The sequence below is a fragment of the Anas platyrhynchos genome, chromosome 11 (genome assembly GCF_047663525.1).
Source record: "Anas platyrhynchos isolate ZD024472 breed Pekin duck chromosome 11, IASCAAS_PekinDuck_T2T, whole genome shotgun sequence".
Classification (NCBI taxonomy): Eukaryota; Metazoa; Chordata; class Aves; order Anseriformes; family Anatidae; genus Anas; species Anas platyrhynchos.
In genome coordinates, this window is record NC_092597.1 from 14,483,736 (window position 1) to 14,506,846 (window position 23,111).

The 23,111-nt window shown below is 44.3% G+C and overlaps 2 protein-coding genes, 1 long non-coding RNA gene and 4 other non-coding genes across 10 annotated transcripts; 5 read left to right on the forward strand and 2 right to left on the reverse strand.

Annotated features, from left to right (window-relative positions):
• The first annotated feature begins 3,095 nt into the window (after nt 1–3,095).
• Nucleotides 3,096–7,793, forward strand: LOC101801972 (olfactory receptor 12D2-like). 4 transcript variants are annotated; one of them, XM_038185243.2, is made up of 3 exons: nt 3,169–3,292; nt 4,218–4,366; nt 4,881–7,793. In XM_038185243.2, the coding sequence occupies exons 2-3, from the start codon at nt 4,363–4,365 to the stop codon at nt 5,849–5,851; spliced, it is 975 nt and encodes a 324-aa protein (XP_038041171.1). In that variant the 5' UTR covers nt 3,169–3,292; nt 4,218–4,362; the 3' UTR covers nt 5,852–7,793. The 4 variants fall into 4 exon arrangements, 3 of the variants coding, with proteins under 3 accessions (XP_027322297.1, XP_027322296.1, XP_038041171.1); XR_003499894.3 differs by lacking the exon at nt 4,218–4,366 and having other exon boundaries at nt 3,211–3,292; nt 4,881–4,940; nt 5,558–5,696; XM_027466496.3 differs by lacking the exon at nt 4,218–4,366 and having other exon boundaries at nt 3,096–3,183.
• Nucleotides 7,794–10,253: 2,460 nt separating this feature from the next.
• LOC101802168 (olfactory receptor 6B1) lies at nt 10,254–13,799 on the reverse strand. Its single transcript, XM_027466363.1, has 3 exons — nt 13,754–13,799; nt 13,491–13,535; nt 10,254–11,185 (listed from the first exon to the last, which is right to left on the reverse strand). The coding sequence occupies exons 1-3, from the start codon at nt 13,797–13,799 to the stop codon at nt 10,254–10,256; spliced, it is 1,023 nt and encodes a 340-aa protein (XP_027322164.1).
• A 3,270-nt stretch (nt 13,800–17,069) lies between these two features.
• On the forward strand, nt 17,070–17,151 carry TRNAS-AGA (transfer RNA serine (anticodon AGA)). Its single transcript has one exon. It is a non-coding gene; the product is annotated as a tRNA-Ser (tRNA).
• Nucleotides 17,152–17,976: 825 nt separating this feature from the next.
• On the forward strand, nt 17,977–18,048 carry TRNAM-CAU (transfer RNA methionine (anticodon CAU)). The gene has a single exon. It is a non-coding gene; the product is annotated as a tRNA-Met (tRNA).
• Nucleotides 18,049–18,396: 348 nt separating this feature from the next.
• Nucleotides 18,397–18,468, forward strand: TRNAG-UCC (transfer RNA glycine (anticodon UCC)). The gene has a single exon. It is a non-coding gene; the product is annotated as a tRNA-Gly (tRNA).
• A 1,088-nt stretch (nt 18,469–19,556) lies between these two features.
• On the forward strand, nt 19,557–19,628 carry TRNAQ-CUG (transfer RNA glutamine (anticodon CUG)). Its single transcript has one exon. It is a non-coding gene; the product is annotated as a tRNA-Gln (tRNA).
• Nucleotides 19,629–19,973: 345 nt separating this feature from the next.
• On the reverse strand, nt 19,974–21,629 carry LOC140003386 (uncharacterized). The gene is made up of 2 exons (XR_011811906.1): nt 20,827–21,629; nt 19,974–20,459 (listed from the first exon to the last, which is right to left on the reverse strand). It is a non-coding gene; the product is annotated as an uncharacterized lncRNA (long non-coding RNA).
• Nucleotides 21,630–23,111: the final 1,482 nt, after the last annotated feature.

The window sequence follows — 23,111 nt, forward strand, 5'->3', positions numbered from 1 at the left end:
AATTAGGTGAAGACAAAAGAGACATACACATTTCTAATAACCATTTGGAATTTATTTTATACAGAAAGAAGTAGAAACCTCCAAAGTGCAGGTCATCTTATCATACGAGTGACATCTGTGATTAGCCAGAATTTCACCTTTGGATGGGCTGGATGTCTCTTCATTAACTTCAGTATCTAAATGTCTAGAGTCACCTAAATGTGAACCAGTCAACGTAAAAACAATTTATATTTGATGAAGAGAAATATAGCATAATACAGAAACACAATTTATTTGTAAGATGAATACAGAATAAATCAAGTCAAGTTTAAATTTATAAAAATGTTCACAGAATCACAGAATCATCTAGGTTGGAAGAGACCTTCAAGATCACCTAGTCCTACCTCTGACCTAACACTAACAAGTCCTCCACTAAACCATATTACTAAGCTCTACATCTAAGTCTTTTAAAAACCTCCAGGGATGGTGACTTAACCACTTCCCTGGACAACCCATTCCAGTAACCCTTTTGGTAAAGAAGTTTTTCCTAATATCCAACCTAAACCTCCCCTGGCACAACTTTAGGCCATTTCTCCTTATCCTGTCACCAGGTACGTGGGAGAACAGACCAACCCGCACCTCACTACAGCCTCCTTTAAGGTACCCGTAGAGTGCAATAAGGTCGCCCCTGAGCCTCCTCTTCTCCTGAACAAACAAGCTGAACAAACCCAGCTCCCTCAGCCACTCCTCATAAGACTTGTTCTCCGGACCCCTCACCAGCTTCATTGCCCTTCTCTGGACTCTCTCGAGCACCTCGATGTCCTTCTTGTAGCGAGGGGCCCAAAACTGAACACAGTACTCGAGGCATGGCCTCACCAGAACCAAGTAGAAGGGGACGATCACTTCCCTAGTCCTGATGGCCACGCTGTTTCTGATACAAGCCAGGATGCCGTTGGCCTTCTTGGCCACCTGAGCACACTGCTGGCTCATTCAGCCGACTATCAACCGATACTCCCAGGTGCTTCTCTGCCAGGCAGCTTTCCAACCACTCATCTCCCAGCCTGTAGTGCTGCTTGGGGTTGTTGTGCCCCAGCTGCAGGACCCAGCACTTGGCCTTGTTGAACTTGATACAGTCGGCTTCAGCCCATCGGTCCAGTCTATCCAGATCCTCCTGCAGAGCCTTCCTACCCTTGAGCAGATTGACACGCTGTTCCAGTGTGCGACCACCCTATCAGTGAAGAACCTCTTCCTGATGTCTAGCCTAAACTTCCCCTGCCTCAGCTTGACACCATTCCCATGGGTCCTATCACTGGCGATTAAGGAGAATGGATCAACACCTGCCCCTCCAGTCCCCCTCATAAGGAAGCTGTAGACCACGATAGTGGAGAAAGTCCAGTGGAAGAACACAAGAACACCAGGGTGATTAGTGGTCGGACACACCTGGAGGACAAGGAGAGGCTGGAAGACTGTTTTCTTTCATCCTTAGGAAAGGAAGTCTCACGGATCTTGTTGCTGTCTACTACTATGTGGTGTGGCATAGGTGTAGAGAAAATGGAGGCCAATACTTCTCAGAGGAGCACAGTGATAAGATGAGAGGTGATCTATGCAAGTCAAAACATGGGAAATTTGAACTGGATACTAGGGAATATGTCTTCACCTTTAGGGTTTTTGGACAACTGAACTAGTTGCCCAGAGAGTTTGCTTAAATGTCCTCGAAATTGTTGAAAACTTTACTGGACAAGACGCAGTGCATTTGGCTTGTTTTGATCAGGGGAAGGAGAGTAAGCTTGCAGAGGTTCTACGTGTCTACAAAACTACTCTGAACATACTGGGTTTTAAAACCCAAGACCAATCTGGAGCTGAGCTGCCAGGAGCTTTATAAAGGAAATGTAAAAGCCACATTCCTAGAAAGATGCCTCTTTGTGATTTAAAAGTTCCCGTAGGATTTACTCTCCCACATTTGAACTTCTTGAACTGGAATTGAACACGTTATTTTTGTAAGCAGCTGAAACTTTTCCATAAGATTGAAAATTAAGCTTAAGATGTGAATTTTATTTTATTTTTTTAACTATGTGGTTAAAAACTCCTTCTTATCTGTGAAATTACAATAAAAATAAAACATCAAAAATCCTTATAGATCATAACAAATAGAACACATACTTGATTTCACAAATTTCAATATTTGAAGGAGATTTAGGAAATGCAGTGGCCCAAACTCTGCAACCAGCTGAGGTTGTCATCCGCTTCCATTTTTTTTCTTTAGTTTTGTAGGTGACTCATATATGCATTCTGTTCAGGGAGTATTTAGTTCTTTGTTCTGCAACTCAGCACGGAATCACAAAGCTAATCTCAAGAGACTGATGAAAGCAATAGGAAATTTATTTCCCCCATGATGGGTATTTTGTACATTCTGAAAACGATAAAAAAAAAAAAAAAAAAAAAAAAAAAGCAAAGCCAAACAAACAACAACAACAACAACAAAAACTTTTTGTTTGTTTGTTTTTCCTCATCAGAAATTTCTAGTAGAGTTTACAAAGCTTCCTCCTTGTGTCTTACTTGAATATATGGAAGTCTTTTTCATCATGGCCACACTCTCATCTAGAAAAATAAGGTATGAAATAAAATAGCAGGACAGAAATTCTTAATCTTTGAATTCAGAATAAGTTGTTTTGTCCTCAGCTTTGTTTTCTGGCTTTCCCATTCCCTCATGGTTGGAGGGCTCTACTACAATCAGAAAAATACTGGTTGGTTGGTAGTGATGTGAGGCTTGTGCAGAAAAAAAAAAAAAAAAGCAATTTATACAGTTGGAAAAATAGGCAAGCTTCAGCATGCAAAGACTTTTATTTGCATTTATATTTGAGCAAGTGTCTTCCCCCCATGCCTGAAAAACAAAAAACAAACAAACAAACAAACAAACAAACAAAGATCTTTGGGACTTACTCCACCCTGGAAAACAAAACAAACAAAAATTTGGGACATCTGTTTTCCTTTGACTAGATGTGTTTCTCCATTCACTGGAGGAAAGATTAGTCAGCATCTGTGACACAGAAGGAAAATGTTAGACATAGCAGAAAAAAATATCATTAAAGGAGTAGAAAAATGAGTAGAAGAAAGTGATTAGATCACCTGTAGTTAACTGAGAATAACAGGCAGAATCAGAGGGCATTGTGGGACACATCTTAAAGGAGTGATGTTTTTCCCCAGGTGGGTTTCAGTGAAAAACCCTTCTATGCTTAAAGGCAGCAAATAACATTTAAGAAATTGAAGTGTTTGTATTTCATAGAGAATAACACCTCTAACTCTTCAAATGCAGGTAACTGACTAACATTTTGATAAATCTAGAATAGTATTAAATCCAATGTTTCAAATATATATTATTCAAAAGATAACGCTAAACGTATTTTTAGCCAAATATGATCAGTTTTTTAGAGTGGGTGCATATATGTAGAAATTACCTTAGGCTACATGCTCACATTCTTTTATTGTGAAATCGTTTTAAAAGTGTTTTGTTAGTTTATTGTTTTCATGCTAAAAGAATAAGCTATATGTAAAATAGTATGAGAAAGAGAGTGACTGGGTTGGAGATATATCATAATGACTTCTAACAACTACTTATTTTCGGTAAAAGTATGTAGTGGAATAACCAAGAAAGGCTATGAAATGTATCTATATGTGTTGTAACCTTTACAAGAAATATTTTGGAAGTAATAATTTTTCCATTGTTTATATTCATCAGTACTAATCATGCTACATTCAATACACAGAGAAAAATTCTCAGCTTGCAGAATTTGCAGTCTGTACTTTAAGTTAGAAATACTTGTGCCTATCTGCCCCAGCAAAATAACTTTGGGACTTTGCTTTTTATTCTATATGTGAAGGAATTATCCATAGTGCTAAGCAAACTTACTTGAGACAGAAAAAAGTGAGAGCATTTGCTTGCTCGCTTGTATTTTAAAAGACTAGAGATACTGACTATACCGATCATTAATGTCTTAGTGAGCCAGTATGATCAGCTTTCAGTGTGACGAGCAAATTTGGCTAAGAACTTGCACTAGCTAATTTGGCTCCTACAAACTCACTGTTGCTCCACCACAGTGTTGTAGGAGATCAGTTGCTGGCTTTTGTTCCATTCATGTGCTGCTACTCAATGAAAAGAAGTTGTTCAGGCAAAATATAAAATTCAATAACAGAAACAGCTTGTGATCACATGCTAAGGCATCATCTTCTTTTATTGACAGCAATGTACAAAAGAAATGTTGCTCACTGTATGGAACCTTGGAGCACCTTCTGTTGTCCATTTTTGATTTAAAAAAAAAAAATAAACTGAAACTGCATATTTTTAAAGACCAAAGAACTATCTGGAAGAAATAGTAACCATTAGAAATGGGTAAGTTAAAATTGGCTTAAAGAAATGTAGGCGCAATAGTAAAAAGAAAGCATCAAGAGTGATTCACATTGTGAATCTTTATGAATTACGAAGTTTTATTGATGAGATTAAAGGTTATAGCAGGGAGTTACAGATGGGCAGAACTGAAATATTAATGTGGCTGAAGGTGAAGAAGCAGCAATGTTTCATATTTTACATATTGTCCTTACATATTCTTCCATATTATGCACGGATGGAAGTTTTTATTTTAATATTTAATCTCTGTAAAATTTTCACTCTTCTTTGTTTTTGTTCTAGACAGAAATCAGAAGACTGCACTATAGTTACTTTTGTTTGTGTTAAATCTTTGTGTTTGTATTCAGCTTTTATGTTTGGTTGCATATACATGTACAATGTTTTGTTCTTTCCTGCATTTGCTTGTATTAAAATAGTACAGAAACAGATAAGTATTGTAATACAGCATTGCTCACACTGTGAAACCTTGACATTTTGCTTTTGCTTCCTATTTTTCTAGCAATGCTGAACCGCACAGAGGTCAGTGAGTTCATCCTTTTGGGCCTCACCGATATCCAAGGTCTACAATACTTTTTCTTCATCTCCTTCCTGTTGCTCTACCTAACTAGTCTTCTGGGAAATGGTGTCATTGTGACCATGGTGATATCTGAGCCACGGCTCCACACACCAATGTACTTCTTCTTGGGGAACCTTTCCTGCCTGGACATTTTTTACTCTACAGTTACTGTTCCCAAGATGCTGACTGGTTTTCTCTTTGGGCATCAGCCTATTTCTTTTGCTGGGTGCTTAGCCCAGCTCTACTTCTTCCACTTTCTGGGCAGTACTGAGGCTGTGCTCCTGGCCACCATGGCTTATGACCGCTATGTGGCCATTTGCAACCCACTGTGCTACACCCTTGTCATGAGTCAAAGGACTTGTCTGCTGCTGGCTGTGGCCAGCTGGTCCATTGGTTTTGTACATGCCATGATGCATTCAATTATGACCTCTCAACTGAGTTTCTGTGGGCATAACCAAATTCATCACTTTTTCTGTGATATCAAGCCACTGTTGTATTTGGCTTGTAGTAGTACCAGCCTCAACATGATCCTCCTTAATGTTGTCACCACATCTATTGCTCTAGGCCCATTCATTCTCATAGTCCTTTCCTACCTATACATCATCTCCTTCCTCTTACAGAAAGTCCAGTCTCAGGAAGGAAGATGGAAGCCCTTCTCCACCTGTGCCTCTCACCTTACTGTTGTGGCACTACTGTACATACCACTATTCTTCAATTATACACCTCCATCCTTGAGCAGCTCCTCTATAACAGACATGCAGGTGTCTGTCATGTACAGTGCTATCACCCCAGCTATGAACCCCTTGATCTACACTCTTAGGAACCAGGAGGTGAGATCTGCCCTGAATAAAACATTAGGGAGAAAACTCTCCTGGTGGAAAGTGACCAAAAGAGGAACAAAATTCAGAATGTAATTACTCCACCATTCATATTTACAAGAGATCAAGAGGATGCTGTATTACAAGAGGCTAAAAAATCACTCATTATCTCATGTAGTTCAGCACATTACAATTTAATTGATTAGATGTAAATCAGGGGAAATATTCAAGGCCTTGGTGTTTATTCTGTCAGTGTAGGTGTCTTTTATTGTAGCCCATCTAGTCTCCAGCATCCAGTACAGAAGCATGTTTGTCTCTTGCAGGATATGAGCCAAAGCTGACAGTCCCATTCAGTAGTCCTGGAAAATACAAAGTATTATAGTATTACTTGATGGCTCTGATTAGGAAGCTCACACTCTGTATATCCCTAGAGAGCTAGTATGTGTTACATTCTGGATGTTGCATAGCCTGAGAATTTTGCCAACATTTGACTTGAGTCAGCTCTTTTTTGGGGGTCCATATCTTTTCATTAAGTATAAGGGGAGCCTTACTAATGAACTTGTAGTTAAATGTATGCTTAAAAATGGAGATGAGGATGAAGTGTACATTTTTAGACAACTACATCAAGACCTTTCACCTGAATTCCACCCTCCTGGCTATCTTCTACTTTTCTGCCCATCTTACTTACTCCTGACTGTGCTAAATACTTTTGTCAAGATTTCTGAAGATGCTGACCCCCAACTTCTAAAAAAGGCATCGTGAACAAGGCAGACATTCTTGCTGTCATAACACTGAACACATCACACTGAACAGTCAGCTTGGAATTCCGCACCCACTCTGAGCACTCAGATGCCCCTTCTAGCACTCTTGGACTTTAAGAACTGCTTGGACTTTAAGAACTGCCTAAGGCAGACAGAAGATTTGACAAGCTTTTTATATACACTCAGAAGAAATGATATGTTGTGGCATAATGTTTTGTGACAATGTATGTAGGAAGACACAAGATAAATTTCAACACCAGCTTTACTGCAATGCAGGGTGAATAGGAATGAGCAGGAATCAGGTATACAGCTAACACCAGCACTCGGACTGAACCTATTATTTTTTAATTTTTTAAAAAAAATTTTTATTTATTTAATTATTTTTTTAGCTAGAGTGTTGCAAAGGAGCTGTTTCCCTCCCTGCAAACCTGCCTGGTGTTCAGTTCTGCACTGGTGCAGAAAGAAACTGTAAATCTACACCGAGCTTGCAAAGGGTATATGTGTGCTGTCTTTGAGAACAAACCAGAGAGAGATCTCTGCTACCAACTTGGTGTGCAAACTGGCATTTGCCCTAAAAATGGTAGTTTGCACCTCACGGAACGAACTGCCTGTAATCACATGCCATATGGTTAGATCTCTTTTGGGTCCCGTCTTGTATGCAGCCATTTAGCACAACCCCAAAAATGTTGATGTTCTTACTTAAAAATTTCAGTTCAAAAAAGGGAGTTTTGTTTGTTTGTTTTGTTTTGGCTGTTATCTCTGCCCTGTGTCCCTGGAGGTAGCATGAAGAAAGGACAGGTGTTTGATAATGCTGTTGAAAAGAAATGTGGGAGATTCTTACTGGTTATGTAAGAACTCAGTGCCCTGTGATAGGAATGGAATTAAAGAGTGATACAGTGTAAGGTAGTCTATTCTTCTTTTTGGCAAAAGGGTATAGGGAAAAAAAGGGAAGTTTGGAACCATATATTTTTTTCATGGACTAGTTTTCACCTACTGGAACTTTCTGTTTTGTTTTTGCTGATGGTATTTAATGAGTATATACTTATGCTAAAGCATTTGGAAAACTGAATTTCAACTGCATCTTACAAACAAACTATATGAATCTTCATCACCAAACTGAGCCTGTGATTATTGCTATTGTGTTGAGACTAGAAGACTACCCAAACCTTTACAAAAGTCCACACTGAACGCCCATGGACTTAGAATTGTATAATCGTAGAATGGTACCCAAACATTGGTCAATGACAAGAACAAATGAGAACACTGTTGCATTATAATCAATGGATATTGATTTATCTGCTGTATCTCGTGTAGCCAACTTCAAATTTGATGAATTTAAAGAGATTCTTAGAGCTGTTGTCAAGTGTGTGTGTGTTAAGAGTAGCTGCATCCAGCGTATTCCTGCACTCCTGGACAGGTGAGTGGAATGATTGCTCTTTATCCTGTGGTAGTTTTGCCCTGCTGGGCAGCTAAACTCCACCACAACTACTCTCTCACTCCTCCTTCTTGAAGGAAAAAAGGGGAGAAAATACAATGAAAAGAGCTTAAGGGTTGACATAATTGGGAGACCACCCATCAATTACCATCACAGACAAAACAGATTCAGCATAGGGATATTAATATAATTTATTGCCTATAACTAGCAGACTAGAACAGTGTATAAATCAAAGCAAATGAAAAAACCTTCCCCCTATCCGCCGTTTCCTACGTCCTCCCCCTGAGTGGTGCAGGGGAAGGGGGGCTGCAGTCAGCCTGTAACACTTCATCTCTGTCGCTCCATGGTTGCTCTCTTCCTCTGCTCCAGTGTGGGGTCCTTCCCACAGGATGTCATCCTTCACAAACTGATCCTGTGTGGGCTCCCCGCAGGCTGCATCTCTTCAAGAAATGCTCCAGTATGGGTCTGTACCACAGCGTCCATCCACCAGGAGCAAACTGCTCCAACATGGGTCTCCCAAGGGTGGCAGCTCCTCTCCACAGGCTGCAGCTCTGTTCTGGAGCCTCCTCCTGCAGGGGTTCTTCATGGGCTGCAGCCTCCTTCAGGCCACATCCACCTGCTGCACCACGGGGTCCTCCATAGGCTGCAGCATGGAGAACTGCTCTGCTGTGGGACCCATGGGCTGCAGGGAGACAGCCTGCTCCACCACGGGTCTCTCTACAGGCCACAGTGGAACTTCTGCTCTGTGCCTGGAGCACCTCCTGCCCTCCTTCTGCACAGACCTTGGTGTATAGAGAGCTGCTTCTCACTACTCTCTCCCAGCTGCTGTTGCACAGCAGTTTTCTTTTTCCCTTTCTTAAATCTGCTCTCACAAAGGTGTAACCAACATTGCTTACTGGCTCGACTATGTCTCTTTTTGAGCTGCCTGGAACCGGCATCTAACACAGGGCAGCTTCCATATTCTTCTCACAAAGGCCACTAGCTGCTCCTCCAGCCCCCCCTGCTACTAAGCCTTTGCCATATAAACCAAATACATATCCCTGTACCCATGCCTTGCTAGTAGTGAGCCTGAACACGAGTTCCCGATAGGTGCATGTGCGCACACACACAGAGCCACAAATGGATCAATACGGGTAGAAGGAGACTATATTTTGTAAGTCTCCACATAACATAGAGAGCATGAATGTGGATGTCTACTAACAGAATATCCCCTTCATGAGTTTATCTGTATACTAGACCTTTGCTCTCTCCAGTTTTGTTCTCTCAGGCCCTTGATGTTTTCGATGTCTGGCATCCAGAGCCACAGTCCCTTTGGCAGCTGGACTTTGGACTAATGGGCTTTCCACGTCTTGTTTTCTGACCTTGGTCCCTCTAGTTTTAGACCTGTAATATTCTGTCTCTCCAGAATCTGTTTTTTCAGGTCTCTTGTCCTGATCAATGTCTTTATGTTTACTACCAAATCACTCACACATATGCGTATGCACACGTAAAAAAGAAAAACTTGAGGCAAGACATAGACAATTTGTCTCAAGGCAGGACATTGTGCAAGGAGGTTGGAGCCAGGCTCTTTCTAGTGATGCCCAGTGACAGGACAATAGGCAATTGGCATAAACTGAAACACAGGAGGCTCTGTCTGAACATTAAGGAAATCTTCTTTACTGTGTGTGTGACTGAGCAATGGAACAGGTTGCCCAGAGAAGTTGTGGAGTCTCCCTCCTTGGAGACATTCAAAAGCCATCTGCCTATGGTCCTGGGCAACTGGCTCTAGTTGGTCCTTCTTGAGTACGGGGGTTGGACCAGGTGACCTTCAGAGATCCTTTCTAAACTTGACAATTCTGTAATTCTGTGAAAGGAAAGCAGTTTAATAAAAAGGCAGGACAGACTGTGGTAACTGTGTACAGTGGTTGACCAGACAAGTGCATATGACCTTTTATTTGCTCATTTTCCTGTGTTTATCTCCCTTTACCTTCCTTTGGGCGTTTCCCTAAACAAACTGTAATAAATCCTGTAATATCCCCAATTCTTTTAATTCCAGACTTTCCATCCATCCCCAGGCTTTCCAAATTCTATATTCCCTTATGCTATAGTCCCCTTTATTTTGCATAGCACTGAGGAAAGTTCCTGGGACTATGACTCAGTCATTCACCTTTGATAGTATTAGGGGATGACTGATTCAGAAGAATCAGGTTGTCAGCATTCTCCACCCTGTCATTGTTCCTCTGATCACAGTCTGTCTCTGTTGTGAACAGACATTAGCCAGATATCCTTATTGTGTACTTATCAGCTTCAGTTTATTCGTAGTTTATCCTTGCATTTGGAGAGAAGTGATGGATCTGGAGACCTTATAGATACTGATTTTTTCAGAGAGAACTTTTTTGAATGCTTTCTTCAGTTCCTGATTCCTCAGACAGTAAATGAAGGGGTTTAAGATGGGAGTGACAATAGTATACACAGCTGACACAAGCTTATTCAAGTCATAAGGATCGATCTTCTTGGGCCGAGCATACATAAAGAGGGCAGCTGAGAAGAAAATGGTGACCACAGTTAGGTGGGAAGCACACGTGGAGAAAGCTTTCTTCTTACTTTGGGTGGTGGGGATATGCAGAATTGTCATGATAATTAATAGGTAGGAGACAATAGTGATGGAGAGAGGAACAAGCAGGATGAATAAAGCCAACACAAAGTCCACTGTCTCTGCCACCGACATATCAGTGCAGGCGAGGTTTAGCACTGGGCTGATATCACAGAAAAAATGGTTAATTACCTGGGGACCACAAAACTCCAACTGAGAAATGAAGGAGATCTTGATCAAAGATACAGTGAACCCACTGAACCAGGAGAGCGCTATCAGGTATATGCACATTTGGTATGTCATGATGACCAGGTAGCGCAATGGTTGACAGATAGCCACATAGCGATCATATGCCATGGCAGAGAGAAGGACACATTCAGTGCACATGAAGGAGCTGAAGAAAAAGATCTGGGTCATGCATCCCACAAAGGAAATACTTCTGTCTTCAGCAATGAAATTTGCCAAGAGTTTGGGGATAATAACTGAGATGTACCAGACCTCAATGAAGGAGAGATGACCAAGAAAAAAATACATGGGTTTGTAGAGCTCATGGTTTGTTTTGATTAACGAAATGATGACCACATTCTCCATAACAGTTAAAATGTATGTCAGTAGTAGTACTATGAAGAACAATACCTTCAAGTCCATTAGGGCTGGGAATCCTAGCAAGAGGAACATGTTGATCTGGGTAGAATTCTCTTCCATAAAGAGAAGTGCAGAGCTGAGCCTTGGAGATCAAATACAGAACAGGAAAGGAAAAAAATAAATAAATAAAATAAGGCAAAAAAAAAAAAAAAAGAAAAAAGAAAAAAAAAAGGAGTAGAATATGGAAAAGAGGCTTGAAAATTAAATGCTTATTTCTGAAAAAAAATTAAAAAATATTCTTATCCCTAGATAGGATTTGTGTGATTAAGCTTTATATGACTACTGTGTAGGTTTCTCTTTCAGTCAATGAAAAGAAACAGGCAGCTTATCTGACCTTAGGATAAGATAAACTTCATCAAAAGTGCAGGTTCAGTAATAACAAGGAAAATGTAGATGACTAGTCCAGCTGTAAGCATCCATGCAGAAACCATTTAAAGTACATTCTGATGAATCTTGCCCCTAATTCCTGAATTCATTTTAATTCTATTTTATGAAAAAAATTATTCAAATTTTCAAAAGCATTAATGAGAGATAGATAAATTAATCATCTTGCCAATTGTATTCAGGCATCTCAGAATTGTGATCTTGAAGTTACTGGAACAAAAGAGCTAGTCATCCCGTATCATTATTTTTTCCTATTAAAACAGTTTGCATGTAGAATACTTATTTTTTTGAAATATGAAGACAGAAGAATTGGCACATTTCTATAAGATAATGTTGAAAATATATTGATGGAACATTTCCTGGGAAAGTAAGAAATTCAAAAGAGTTTATTTCATCTCTAGAAGAAAAAAAAATAAAGAGGATACAGAAATTTTAGTTTGTGGATAGTAACCACATTTTTTAAATTTTATTTTCTTAATTTTTTTTTTTTCATGAGAACTTTCGTTATGAGTCTTTGAGATGCTTGAGGAAAAATAATTTTGATGAAGGACATTTTTTGCTAATTAAAAAGAAAAAAATGGCTAAAATAATTTGAATTAAAATCTCTCACTAGTTTACAGGTCTGAATCACAAAACCCTATCAGACTTTATCCTGCAAACCCACCATTGTAATCTATATAAACCCACAGAACATGTAACACTTTATGTTGTGATAGATGCATCTTTTGTGTCTAATTTTGGATCCATTTAATTCATTTTAAAAGCTGATTTTTCTCCCCATTTACTGAATTGTATGATTTCTCAATGATCAGCTAAAATTTAGATAGTTACACTTTTCAGATCAAGCCAATTGCCTTTAAAAAGAACTCAAGAACAATAATCTTATTAGCAGCTGTAGTCATTTTATTGTCATCAATTTATGCTTTGAAAGTTCAGAGCATCACCTGGACCCTGTTAAGTCAAAAACTGCTGAAAGAATGTATTTGGCACTAAAACCTGAAGTGAAATAATTGCTATTGACTTATAAATTAATGACTTATATAAGTAATAAATTTATAAATATGATTTATAATTGTTTCAAAGCACTACCTCATTATTATTAAAATTAAAGCATTGATATTATTGCTCTTTTCAGTTCACAGTTTTGATTGAATATAAATACAGTATAAACATATATAAAAACGTAACTTGTATGTATAAAAATCACAAAACAGGACTTAGCATTTCTCTGTAAAGATGATCACCAATACAACTTGTCTTACTTAAGCCTGGTATGAATATATATACACCACTTCTCCAAAATTAACTCACTGGGTACAAAAACTTACAAGACTGAGACTTGAGGATGTTCACAAATAAGACTGAAGACCAAAATTTGAGGCTGAAAATCAGACAATCAACTGCAAAGCGGTCCCATTGTTTAATGCATCTCCAGATTTTGTGTTCCCTTTTAGTCCTTGAAGTCATGTATGGAGGAGAAATCAGAAGTGTCTTTAAGTAGCCATGGTTCTATAAATTTAAGTGAATTTCTGACAGTTTAGACCTGGCTGTGACAGCTTTTTGTATACAGGAGCATAATTCTACACAGTGGCCTTTGAGACCTTGTCAGAAAGTTTTCAGATCGTTCCCAAATGATTCTGTCTCTGGATAGATGACTGCAGGTTGGTTTTTTTTTTTTTTTTTTTTTTTTTCTTTTTTCTCCCTAGCCATGTTAAACACTTCTTTCATGTCTTTAAGTAATTTCAAGTGGCCGAGAAGTTGTTGCATGGGCTGGAAAAGAATAATCTTGGATCAACGATGGGCTATGAATATCAGATCCCTGTATTGCTTTACATTTCTTTCAAAATGTGTTCACATTATCTGAGTTGCAGATAGATAACAAGGGCTTCATATGTGCTTGAGGGAGGCAGTAAGGGCCAGAGAATGATGGTATCCAACCAACAAGAATAAACTCTCTCACATGGCCTGCGCAGATTTCTTGTGCTGTGCAGAAGCAGGATGGACGCTGTGGCTCAAAATCCAAACCCAGTGTAAACTCCGACAACTGTTATTGCTACTTCTTCTCTTGTATCTAAGAAAGGAGAAAAGCACTGGGAACAAAGATGAGAGGAAAACAGATCCCATGGAACAAGACTTCAGTGTCTGAATTCACAGAATGTAGAATACAGATTTTCTAATGTGGTGAATGCAGTTCCAGTTACAGTGTAGCTGACCAAAGCTGTAGGCATCATTGGGCTTTCCATGCATCTATGCCTAACATCTTGCCACAATGCACTTCTGGGACAGCTGCACAGGACTGACATATAATACAGGATATGTGAGAATATTTTGCCCTTTTATGGAGACCTAAAGCATCTGAATTTTACTAGACTTTACTAGTATAAGGACCTTAACTAAGACCTCTGAAGTAAGTAAGCAAGCTGTGGTGTGGCCTGAATCACTCCCTAGGGCCCACTTTGTCTAGATCTCATAGAATCAGAGAATCACAGAATATCCTAAATTGGAGGGCATCCACAAGGATCATTGAGTCCAGCTCCCGACTCCACACAGGAGCACCTGAATATCAAACCGTATATCTGAGAGCCTTGTCCAAACATTTCTTGAAGCAGGCTTGGTGTCACTTTCATGGGGAGCCTGTTTCAGTGCCTGACCACCAGCTGTTTCCTCAGATCTTGTCACTGGTCACCAGAGAGAAGAAATCAGTGCCTGCCCCTCCACTCTCATCATGAGAATGCTGCAAGATGTGATGAGGTCTTCCCTCAGTCTCTTCTTGAGGCTGAACAATCCAATTTACTTCAATCAGTCCTCGTATGTCTTCTCCTCTAGACCTGTCATCATCCTTGTTGCCCTCCTTTGGACATTTTCTAATCGTTTTATGTGCTTCTTATATCATGGTGCCTAAAACTGCACACAGTAGTCGAGGTAAGGATGCATCAGTGTAGAGTAGGGTGAGACAATCACTTCCTCAGCTGGCTAGCAATGCTGTGCCTGATGCACCCCAGGATATGGTTGGCCTTTTTGGCTGCCAGGGCACATTTGTGATTCATATACAGCTTGCCACTAACCAGAACTCCCAATCTCTTTCTGTGAGGCTGCTTTCCAGCCTCTTGTCCATCAGTTTGTACATATATCCAGGGTTGCCCTGTCCCAGGTGCAGAATCCAGCACTTCTCTTGTGAAACTTCATGTGGTCGGTTATTGCTCAGCCCTCTAAATTGTCAAGATGTCTCTGCAAGACCTCTCTGCTCTTGATGGAGTCAACAGCTCCTTGCAATTTAATGTCTGCACTCTTACTTAGTACACATTTGATTTTTTGCATCCAGATCATTTATAAGAATAATGAAGAGAACTAGCCCCAAGATGGAGCCCTGAAGAACCCCACTATTGATTGGTCACCATCCTGATGCAACTCCATTTCCTATAACCTTTTGAGCCTGACCTGTCAGCCAACCCTTCATATTATGTATTTATCGAGTTGTATGATGGACATTTTGTCCAGAAGAATACTACGAGAAACAGTATCAAAAGTTTTACTGAAAAAAAAAAAGAAAAGATTGTATCAACTGGTTTCCCTTGGTTTCCCTTGGTAAACACTGTTACATAAAACAAAAATTGAGTTAGCTAAATAGCACTTTCCCCTAGTGATCTTGAGTTGGCAATGACCAATGACTGTGTTGTCTTTAAGTGTTTTTCAATAACTCCCAGCATAATCTTCTCTGTAATTTTACCAGGCACTGAAGTGAGACTGACAGACCTGTAATTACCAGGGTCTTCTTTCTCGCCCTTCTTGAAAATTAGGGCAACATTTGCCAGCTTCCAGTCAACTAGGACTTCTCTAGATTCCCAAGACTGTTGAAAAATAATTGATAGAGGTCTCATGATGATATCAATCAGCTCTTTGAGCACCCTGGGCTGAATTCCATCTGACCCCATAGACTTACATGCATCCAGCTGGAGCAGCAAATCCCATACATGTCTGGAGTTGGCTGGGAGTTTATTGTTCCTGCAGTCAGTCCTCCATATCAGGGCTGTCTGGGTCCCAGGGCTCATCATTGCTGTTGAAGACATAGGTAAAGAAGGCATTGAATGTCTGCTTTGTCTATATCCCTACTTCTGAGGTGAATACCCTCATCAAATAATGGAGCAATATTCTCTCTGGTCCTCCTTTTGCAGTTAACATACTTCAAAAAGTCCTTTTTGTTGGTCAGCTTCAACTCTAGTTGAGCTTTGGCTGCACAAATTATTTCCCTACAGTAGTGAGCAGCAATGTTGTAATCCTCTCATGTCACCTGACCTCATTTACTGTGGCCATATGCTGTCTTTTTCCATCAAAACTCTAGAAGATCCTTGCTCAGCCAACCTGGCATTCTGTCCTACCTGCTTGACTTCTGACATTTTGGAGTCCTCTTTTCCTGTACTCTTATGATGTAGTACTTTAAAAGTGACCTGTGCTGATAGATCCCAGCACCTTCAAAAGCAAATTCCCAGGGGACCATAATAACTACTTCCCTGAGCAACCACAAGCCTGCTCTCCCTATATCCAGGGTTGAAGATTTGGTGGTAGTTTTCCTCCTATCACCTAATATTTTAAATTTGACTACTTCATGGTCACTATGGACAAGACAGCCACCAATCACCAGTTCACCAACGAGACCCTTTCTGTTAAAAATCTCAAAAATGGACCCACCGCTGTCCAAAGCTGAGCCAATACGTGATGTTAATTGTGCCTCTGTGATAGCATAATTAAGAAAGGAGGAAAAAAAGAAAAACACTGTGCAACAACATCAGGGAGAGAGGAGTGAGGAAAAGTAGAAAGTAGCAACTCTGCAGACATCAAGCTCAATGAATAGGGAAGGGAAGGAGATACTCTAGGTCTGGAGAAGAACTTGCCCTGTAGCCCAGTGGACAGTGGAGGAACAGGCTGTCCCCCTGCAGCCCATGTAAAAGACCACAGTGGAGCAGGTAGATACGGCCCGAAGGACATTGCAGACCATTGTTAGCCATCCGAGGAGCAGACTCTGGGCCAGAACGGCAATCTCTGGAGAGGAGCTCCTGGTGGAGCATTCCTGAAGGGCTGTACCCTGTTGTAAGGAGCATGTTGGAGTGGTTCTTGAAGAACTGCGTTCTGTTGGAAGGTCACATTGGATCAGTTTGGGAAAGACTGCATCCCATGGCTAATATCCCATCCCACAGCTTCCGCTGTCAGGGTCTGTCTCCACACAGGTTGTCTCCACGCTTTTTCCGTGGAAGCAGCTGAGATGGCAGGTGAGCAGATACGATTCTGTGTGTCAGGATATGCCGTATGGCAGTATGAGGCCAAGGTGCAGGAAGGTGCGTCCTTATCCGTGGGCTTTGAGCAGTCAAGGGGCCAGGAAGTGTGTCAGCAGGTGGCAATTTGGGCTGCTGGTGCAGGTCCCTTGTGCAGCGGCTTTGGGTGCAGCCTGTCGTTGAGAGTGGCAGGGAGCTGGTGGTCATTGCCCAGAGCACTTGATGATGCCATCAGAGCTGGCCGGAGCAGGTAGTTGTGGCCGAGTGGTGAAGGCGATGGACTAGAAATCCATTGGGGTTTCCCCGCGCAGGTTCGAATCCTGCCAACTACGGCATGCAGTCCCCTTTTGGTCTGCCTGCTGTTTCTACTAGCATCTTAAGATAGGCTCACCCTCTTCTCAGGAGACTGACCTTGGTAAGGGACCCAAGGCTTCTTGCTTTAGTTAATTTGCACAATGCACCATAGTTAGCAAAGACACTAAGTAGCACTAAGTAGTTTAATGCCATCAGTGCCCTAGAATCATAGAATGTCCCGAGTTGGAAGGGACCCATAAGGATCATCAAGTCCATCTCCTGGCACCGCACAGGTCTATCCAGACGTTTAGACCATGTTACTAAGTGCACAGTCCAATCACTTCTTAAATTCAGACAGGCTTGGTGCAGTGACTACTTCCCTGGGCAGCCTGTTCCAGTGTGCAACCACCCTCTCGGTGAAGAACCTCTTCCTGATGTCCAGCCTAAACTTCCCCTGCCTGCCTCAGCTTAAGACCGTTCCTGCGGGTCCTATCACTGGTGTTTACGGACAATAGGTCACCTGCCTCTCTGCTCCCCCTCGCGAGGAAGTTGTAGACCACGATGAGGTCCCCCCTCAGCCTCCTCTTCTCCGGGCTGAAGAGGCCCAGTGATTGCTCAGCTTCTCTTAAGTCCCTCTCTCAGGGGAGCGCAGCACAGGCAGGGGCAGGGCGCTGTCTGTGAGGGGGCGCAGCCGCATCACGGGGCAGCGTGATTTGCGGGCATGGTGGCGGCCCTGGTGAGCTGTGTGGAGAGCAGGTGGTGGGAGCCTGCAAAGCAGGCAGGCAGGTGCCCCATTGCTGCGGGTTTGGCTCAGGGCACCGCAGGCAGGGCTGGGCGAGGTGGGGGCAGCAGGTCTGGGGGAGAGCAGAGTGGCGCAGCGGAAGCGTGCTGGGCCCATAACCCAGAGGTCGATGGATCGAAACCATCCTCTGCTACAGCTTTTACTTGCAGGCTCCTGTGCCAAGCTTTTGTGCCTCTGCTGCCGTTCGTTCGCTCCTCTCTCATGCCATGGCTGGGGCTGGTATGGCTGTTGCACTCCCTCGGCTCTGCTTTCTTGCACTCCCTTCCCCTTTGCTTTCTTGCCAGTCAGCACTCCAAAAGGGCCCCTGAGCAGCGCAGGCTGCTGTGCAGCAGCAGACACACCACAGCCTAACTCTTTCCACTGGAAACACAGCAGGCAAAACCTGCCCTCTCCCATGCCTGCCCGTGTGGGCAGGTGGCTGGAAGGAGGAGGCCCCTGAGGTGGTGAGCTGCAGGAGCCTCAGGGAGGCATGCAGCCAGATGCGTTGGTGGTATAGTGGTGAGCATAGCTGCCTTCCAAGCAGTTGACCCGGGTTCGATTCCCGGCCAACGCACACCAGCTTTTCTTCAGCCAGGCAGCAGCAGCAGCCGTGTGTCGGGCTCCAAAACCACCCAGTTTCTGTCCTGACATTTGAATGCAACATGCTTAGGGGCATGGTGCTGCTGGATTCCTCTCCCAGGGCACCCCCATGACCAAAGTGCTGAAGCAGTTTAGTGCTGCAGCAGATGGATGGCTGTCCTTTAAGGCTCAAAGGCCTGTCTGGCTGTCTGAAGTCACACCAACTTGACTGAATTTGCTCTCTTCATCCTCCTCTGTATTCGGCATCTCTGCAGAGCTGGCTGGTAAAAATGGTGTTTCTTGAGCTTCAGAGAGTATGCTGGTGTGTACAACGCCAGTGTTTGGAGCACAGCGTTTTTTCCTCTGAGGTTGGCTTTGAAATGCTCTTTTGCACAACTGTAGCCAGGACTGCGCATCTCGGCATCCCTGTGTCCCCAGGCTGCATGCAGAGCCACTGCCACACCATACAGAGACTCGGTCATTTTGGAGACGTTCTGAATATAACTGGAAGTGAATGCGACATAGTTCCTGGGAAGAAGGAAGTGAGGTACACACTCTGCTCTCTGGAGATACCACTCTGACGCCTTTCCAGGCACGTTCCTTTGAATCCAGATCCCCGACCTGTCCCTGTCCTTCCCTGTCCACAGAAGTACAGCATGGAACAGAAGCCATGCGTACGTGTCTGCGGTAGGAGGGCTCCAACCTCACGTCCATCCTGCGATCACCAGGATGGAGACTCATTTCTCTAAGAAATTTCCACCTTTCTGTTATGCACCTGTTTATGCTACTTGCTGTGGAATGAGGTCGGGGAAGTCCATATAGCCGTGGCAGTGCACCAAGCGTGGGGAATGACTGGCAGGCATGGGAGAGGGCAGGTTTTGCCTGCTGTGTTTCCAGTGGAAAGAGTTAGGATGTCAGGAGAGAGGGCACCTGAGTGCCATGAGAGGAAGAAGGCATTGCACGTTGTGCAACACATAGGAAGGTGTGTTGCGTGTTGTGTCATCGTGGCAGCTCTTTGTTTTGTTGAACCTCATGCTATGCCCCATGCCTTGCTCAGGGCAGGGCCACAGCAGGTGTCCAGGAGGTCCCATGGTGTAATGGTGAGCACTCTGGACTCTGAATCCAGCGATCTGAGTTCAAATCTCAGTGGGACCTCTTCTCTGACTTTTATTCCAATCTTCCAAGTTCTTGCCCTCCTCCCTACCCTGTGTTACCAGCCCCAGAGCACCGGTATCGGTGCCCCTCCTCCTACCCTGGGCCCCACTGCCCGCAGGCTCTTGCTTATGGAAACCTGTCACGTGCTCGGGTAGAGGAGACTGTTGAAACCCATGGCCCGTGGCAACTTGGTCATCTCCAAAGACTCCACAACATCCAAGAACGGTGCATTGCCATCTTTGACCACTCTCAGATCCGTAGTAGAGGGTTACTGTGCAATGCTTTCCTTGAGCAGTGAGGAGCTAATGGAGGCAGGAAGAGAACAGACCACCACGAGTCTCCAGCTGTGCTGCACAAGGTCTTTAATGAGAACGAGAAAATGCAGTGGAGCAGTACAGAGACCAAGAAGAAAGTTTGCAGGGTTCAGGGAGGCAGAGAGAACGGCCCATCCATCTCAGGGATGTCTCCCCCAAATGGGATGATCCACGCGCTTCAGCAGTTGAAGCGGCAGAGTGGGGAAGGCAGACACAGCCCTGACCCCCCCAGACCAAGGGAGCCCCCAGAAGAGATGGGAACCCCCCCACTGCTGAGGGAGCTGCCAACAGCAGCTGACAGAGAGGATCCCACGGCGGTGTTCTGAGGGAAGGAGGTGAGGATGGGGCCCGGCAGGGTCACCACGACTGGGGAGGGCTGGATGGCAACCGTCGAGTCAGCGCACCGGGCGACACACGGCTCACTGCAGCTGCTGGCAAGTGGGGTTGGGCCAGAGGCACCGCAGGAGGATGGGACACAGGGTCTGCAGCAAGACATCTCTCGTCGAGGGAGGCGAAGCTGAAACACAGAGTAGCAGGGAGGGGACACACACCCCAACGTCAGCCTTTGTCATCTCCAAAACAGAAATGGCTGCACTGGAGATTGGGCAGGATGCACCGGGCTATTTGGTAAGGGTCCATCTCTTTTCAGGCACTTAATTCTTGCAGAGAGACATCCCTGCAGCTGAGCCCCATCAATCTCCCTCTGCTAGAGAGATCCCCACAGTCCCCAGCTCTCCAAATCCACCCCTTCAAAAGGGAAAGAAGTCACGGGCCCGAACCATCTGTATTGCAGTGCCAATCTGAGGCAGCCCAAGTACCAAACGGAGTCGCCAGCATGACAGCAATGGGGCCCTCAGGGAGAGCTGGAGCGAGCGCAGGCTTACCTCGTTCCTCAGGGAAAGGGAGAGAGAAGAGAAGTGGATGCAGAGCCTGCAGCAGCATGGTCTTTTATGCTGCATCCCAGAGCCCCACGGGAACAGAAACATTCCTTGCTCATGAAGCATCAAAACACCTCATAGTTGCTTCCTTCAGAGGCCTTGGTGGTGGTTAAGAGCTTGCTTCTTTCATCTGCCAGCTTTTGTTCCTGCCTCATACCACCCAACACTGAAATGATGTATCTGTGTTCCCAGCTCCTAAGGCCAATTACAACAGAGGTCTTAGGCTGCCTGTGTGGGATTGTGTGTTTCCGTCATACAAACGTCCTTTGGAGTATCATCCACTCTGTGGCGAGCATGGCCACCAGTTATGGTGATACTCAGCCACAGAGGACACAAGGTTTCACCACACAAGGGCATTCAGTGCTGAGACTGGAGCTAATTCTGTGAGACATTTCTCCCTGTGGTTTGTCACAGATATGGAGGAGACCTTGGACTAAGGGCAGGTCAAGATGATCAAGACAGAACATGTGGAGGAGACATGGGGCATGTTTCCAAGACGTTTCAGTAAGGATGGAGTGTTCTGAAGTAGAGGAAGTCTCCTGAAGGCGGAGGAGAGGACATCAAGTTCATTGCTGACACTCGTCATGCTCTGACAGAGCCCAAAGACAAAGTTCAATGAAAGCAGAGTCAAATGGAGGAAGGGTACACCTGAGGCCAATGCAGTTCTCTCTCAAGTCATCTCTCTGAAGCAGTGAGACCTTTCTCTGTGCCTTCACAGAAATGCAGCAGGTCAAGGCATAGGAACGCAATGCAAGAGATGCCCGCGTCCTTCCCTGAAGCTGACGCACTCTCCAATTGACCTGGTTTCCTCAACACATTTGTCCCACTGGCCAGAGGTCTGCCTGGCCTGCATTTGAGGCGAGGCTTGCGGCAAGGAGCCTTAACCTGAATTCATTTTTTCCTGGACCAGGGATGGAGCAGCCCCTTCCATGCATTTCCACGTATAAAGTGACTGGGGATCTGCCTCCTAGCACACCTGACAGTCATCCTGATGTGGAAGAGCTGGGAAAATCCCTGAGCTGCAGGCAAACATGAGTCACCCAGCTGTGGACAGCAGTGGACATGGCTTTTTGGCCTCAGGCGCGCCAGGAATAGCAGAGCTCTTAGCTTCACTCCTACCTACGTGCTGCTTTCCTCACCAAGGGAGTTTCCAAGGGGCTCTGTACCCTTCCTGAAACACCAGGTGCTTTTACGCATTCTTGTGCTGCTGCATCCCAAGGCATTCCCTTTGTGTGGCTGGTCTGGGGCCCATCTGATACAGTGCACGCCAGAGTACTCAGGGTCTGAAGGACCCTCTGGAAATCCTTTTGGCTGAAGTTCCGGCGTCAGCTGGCCAAATATCCCATTTATCTCAGGGGTTTCTGGGCCTTATGTGGCGTCCCCCAGGGCTCGGTGCTGGGGCCGGTCCTCTTTAACATCTTCATCAATGATCTGGATGAGGGCATTGAGTGCACCCTCAGTAAGTTTGCAGATGACACCAAGTTAGGTGCGTGTGTCGATCTGCTCGAGGGTAGGAAGGCTCTGCAGGAGGATCTGGATAGGCTGCACTGATGGGCTGAGGTCAACTGCATGAAGTTTAACAAGGCCAAGTGCCGGGTCCTGCACCTGGGGCGCAATAACCCCAAGCAGAGCTACAGGCTGGGAGATGAGTGGTTGGAGAGCTGCCAGGCAGAGAAGGACCTGGGAGTGATGGTGGACAGTCGGCTGAATATGAGCCAGCAGTGTGCTCAGGTGGCCAAGAAGGCAAACGGCATCCTGGCTTGTATCAGAAACAGTGTGACCAGCAGGGCTAGGGAGGTGATCGTCCCCCTGTACTCGGCTCTGATGAGGCCACACCTCGAGTACTGTGTTCAGTTTTGGGCCCCTCGCTACAAGAAGGACATCGAGGTGCTTGAGCGGGTCCAAAGAAGGGCGACGAAGCTGGTGAGGGGCCTGGAGAACAAGTCCTGCGAGGAGTGGCTGAGGGAGCTGGGCTTGTTCAGCCTAGAGAAGAGGAGGCTCAGGGGCGACCTTATCGCTCTCTACAGATACCTTAAAGGAGGTTGTAGTGAGGTGGGGGTTGGCCTGTTCTCCCACGTGCCTGGTGACAGGACGAGGGGGAATGGGCTAAAGTTGCGCCAGGGGAGTTTTAGGTTAGATGTTAGAAAGAATTTCTTTACTGAAAGGGTTGTTAAGCACTGGAACAGGCTGCCCAGGGAGGTGGTGGAGTCCCCATCCCTGGAAGTCTTCAA

Excerpts from the sequence above, each read along its gene's own strand:
- LOC101802168 (XM_027466363.1), bottom strand. The coding sequence starts at position 13,799 with ATGCATGGAAAGCCCAATGATGCCTACAGCTTTGGTCAGCTACACT. Across the intron at positions 13,536-13,753 it reads CAGCTTTGGTCAGCTACACT|CACAAGAAATCTGCGCAGGC; the intron begins GTAACTGGAACT and ends GCTTCTGCACAG. Across the intron at positions 11,186-13,490 it reads GAGAGAGTTTATTCTTGTTG|GATTCCCAGCCCTAATGGAC; the intron begins GTTGGATACCAT and ends TCCTCTTGCTAG.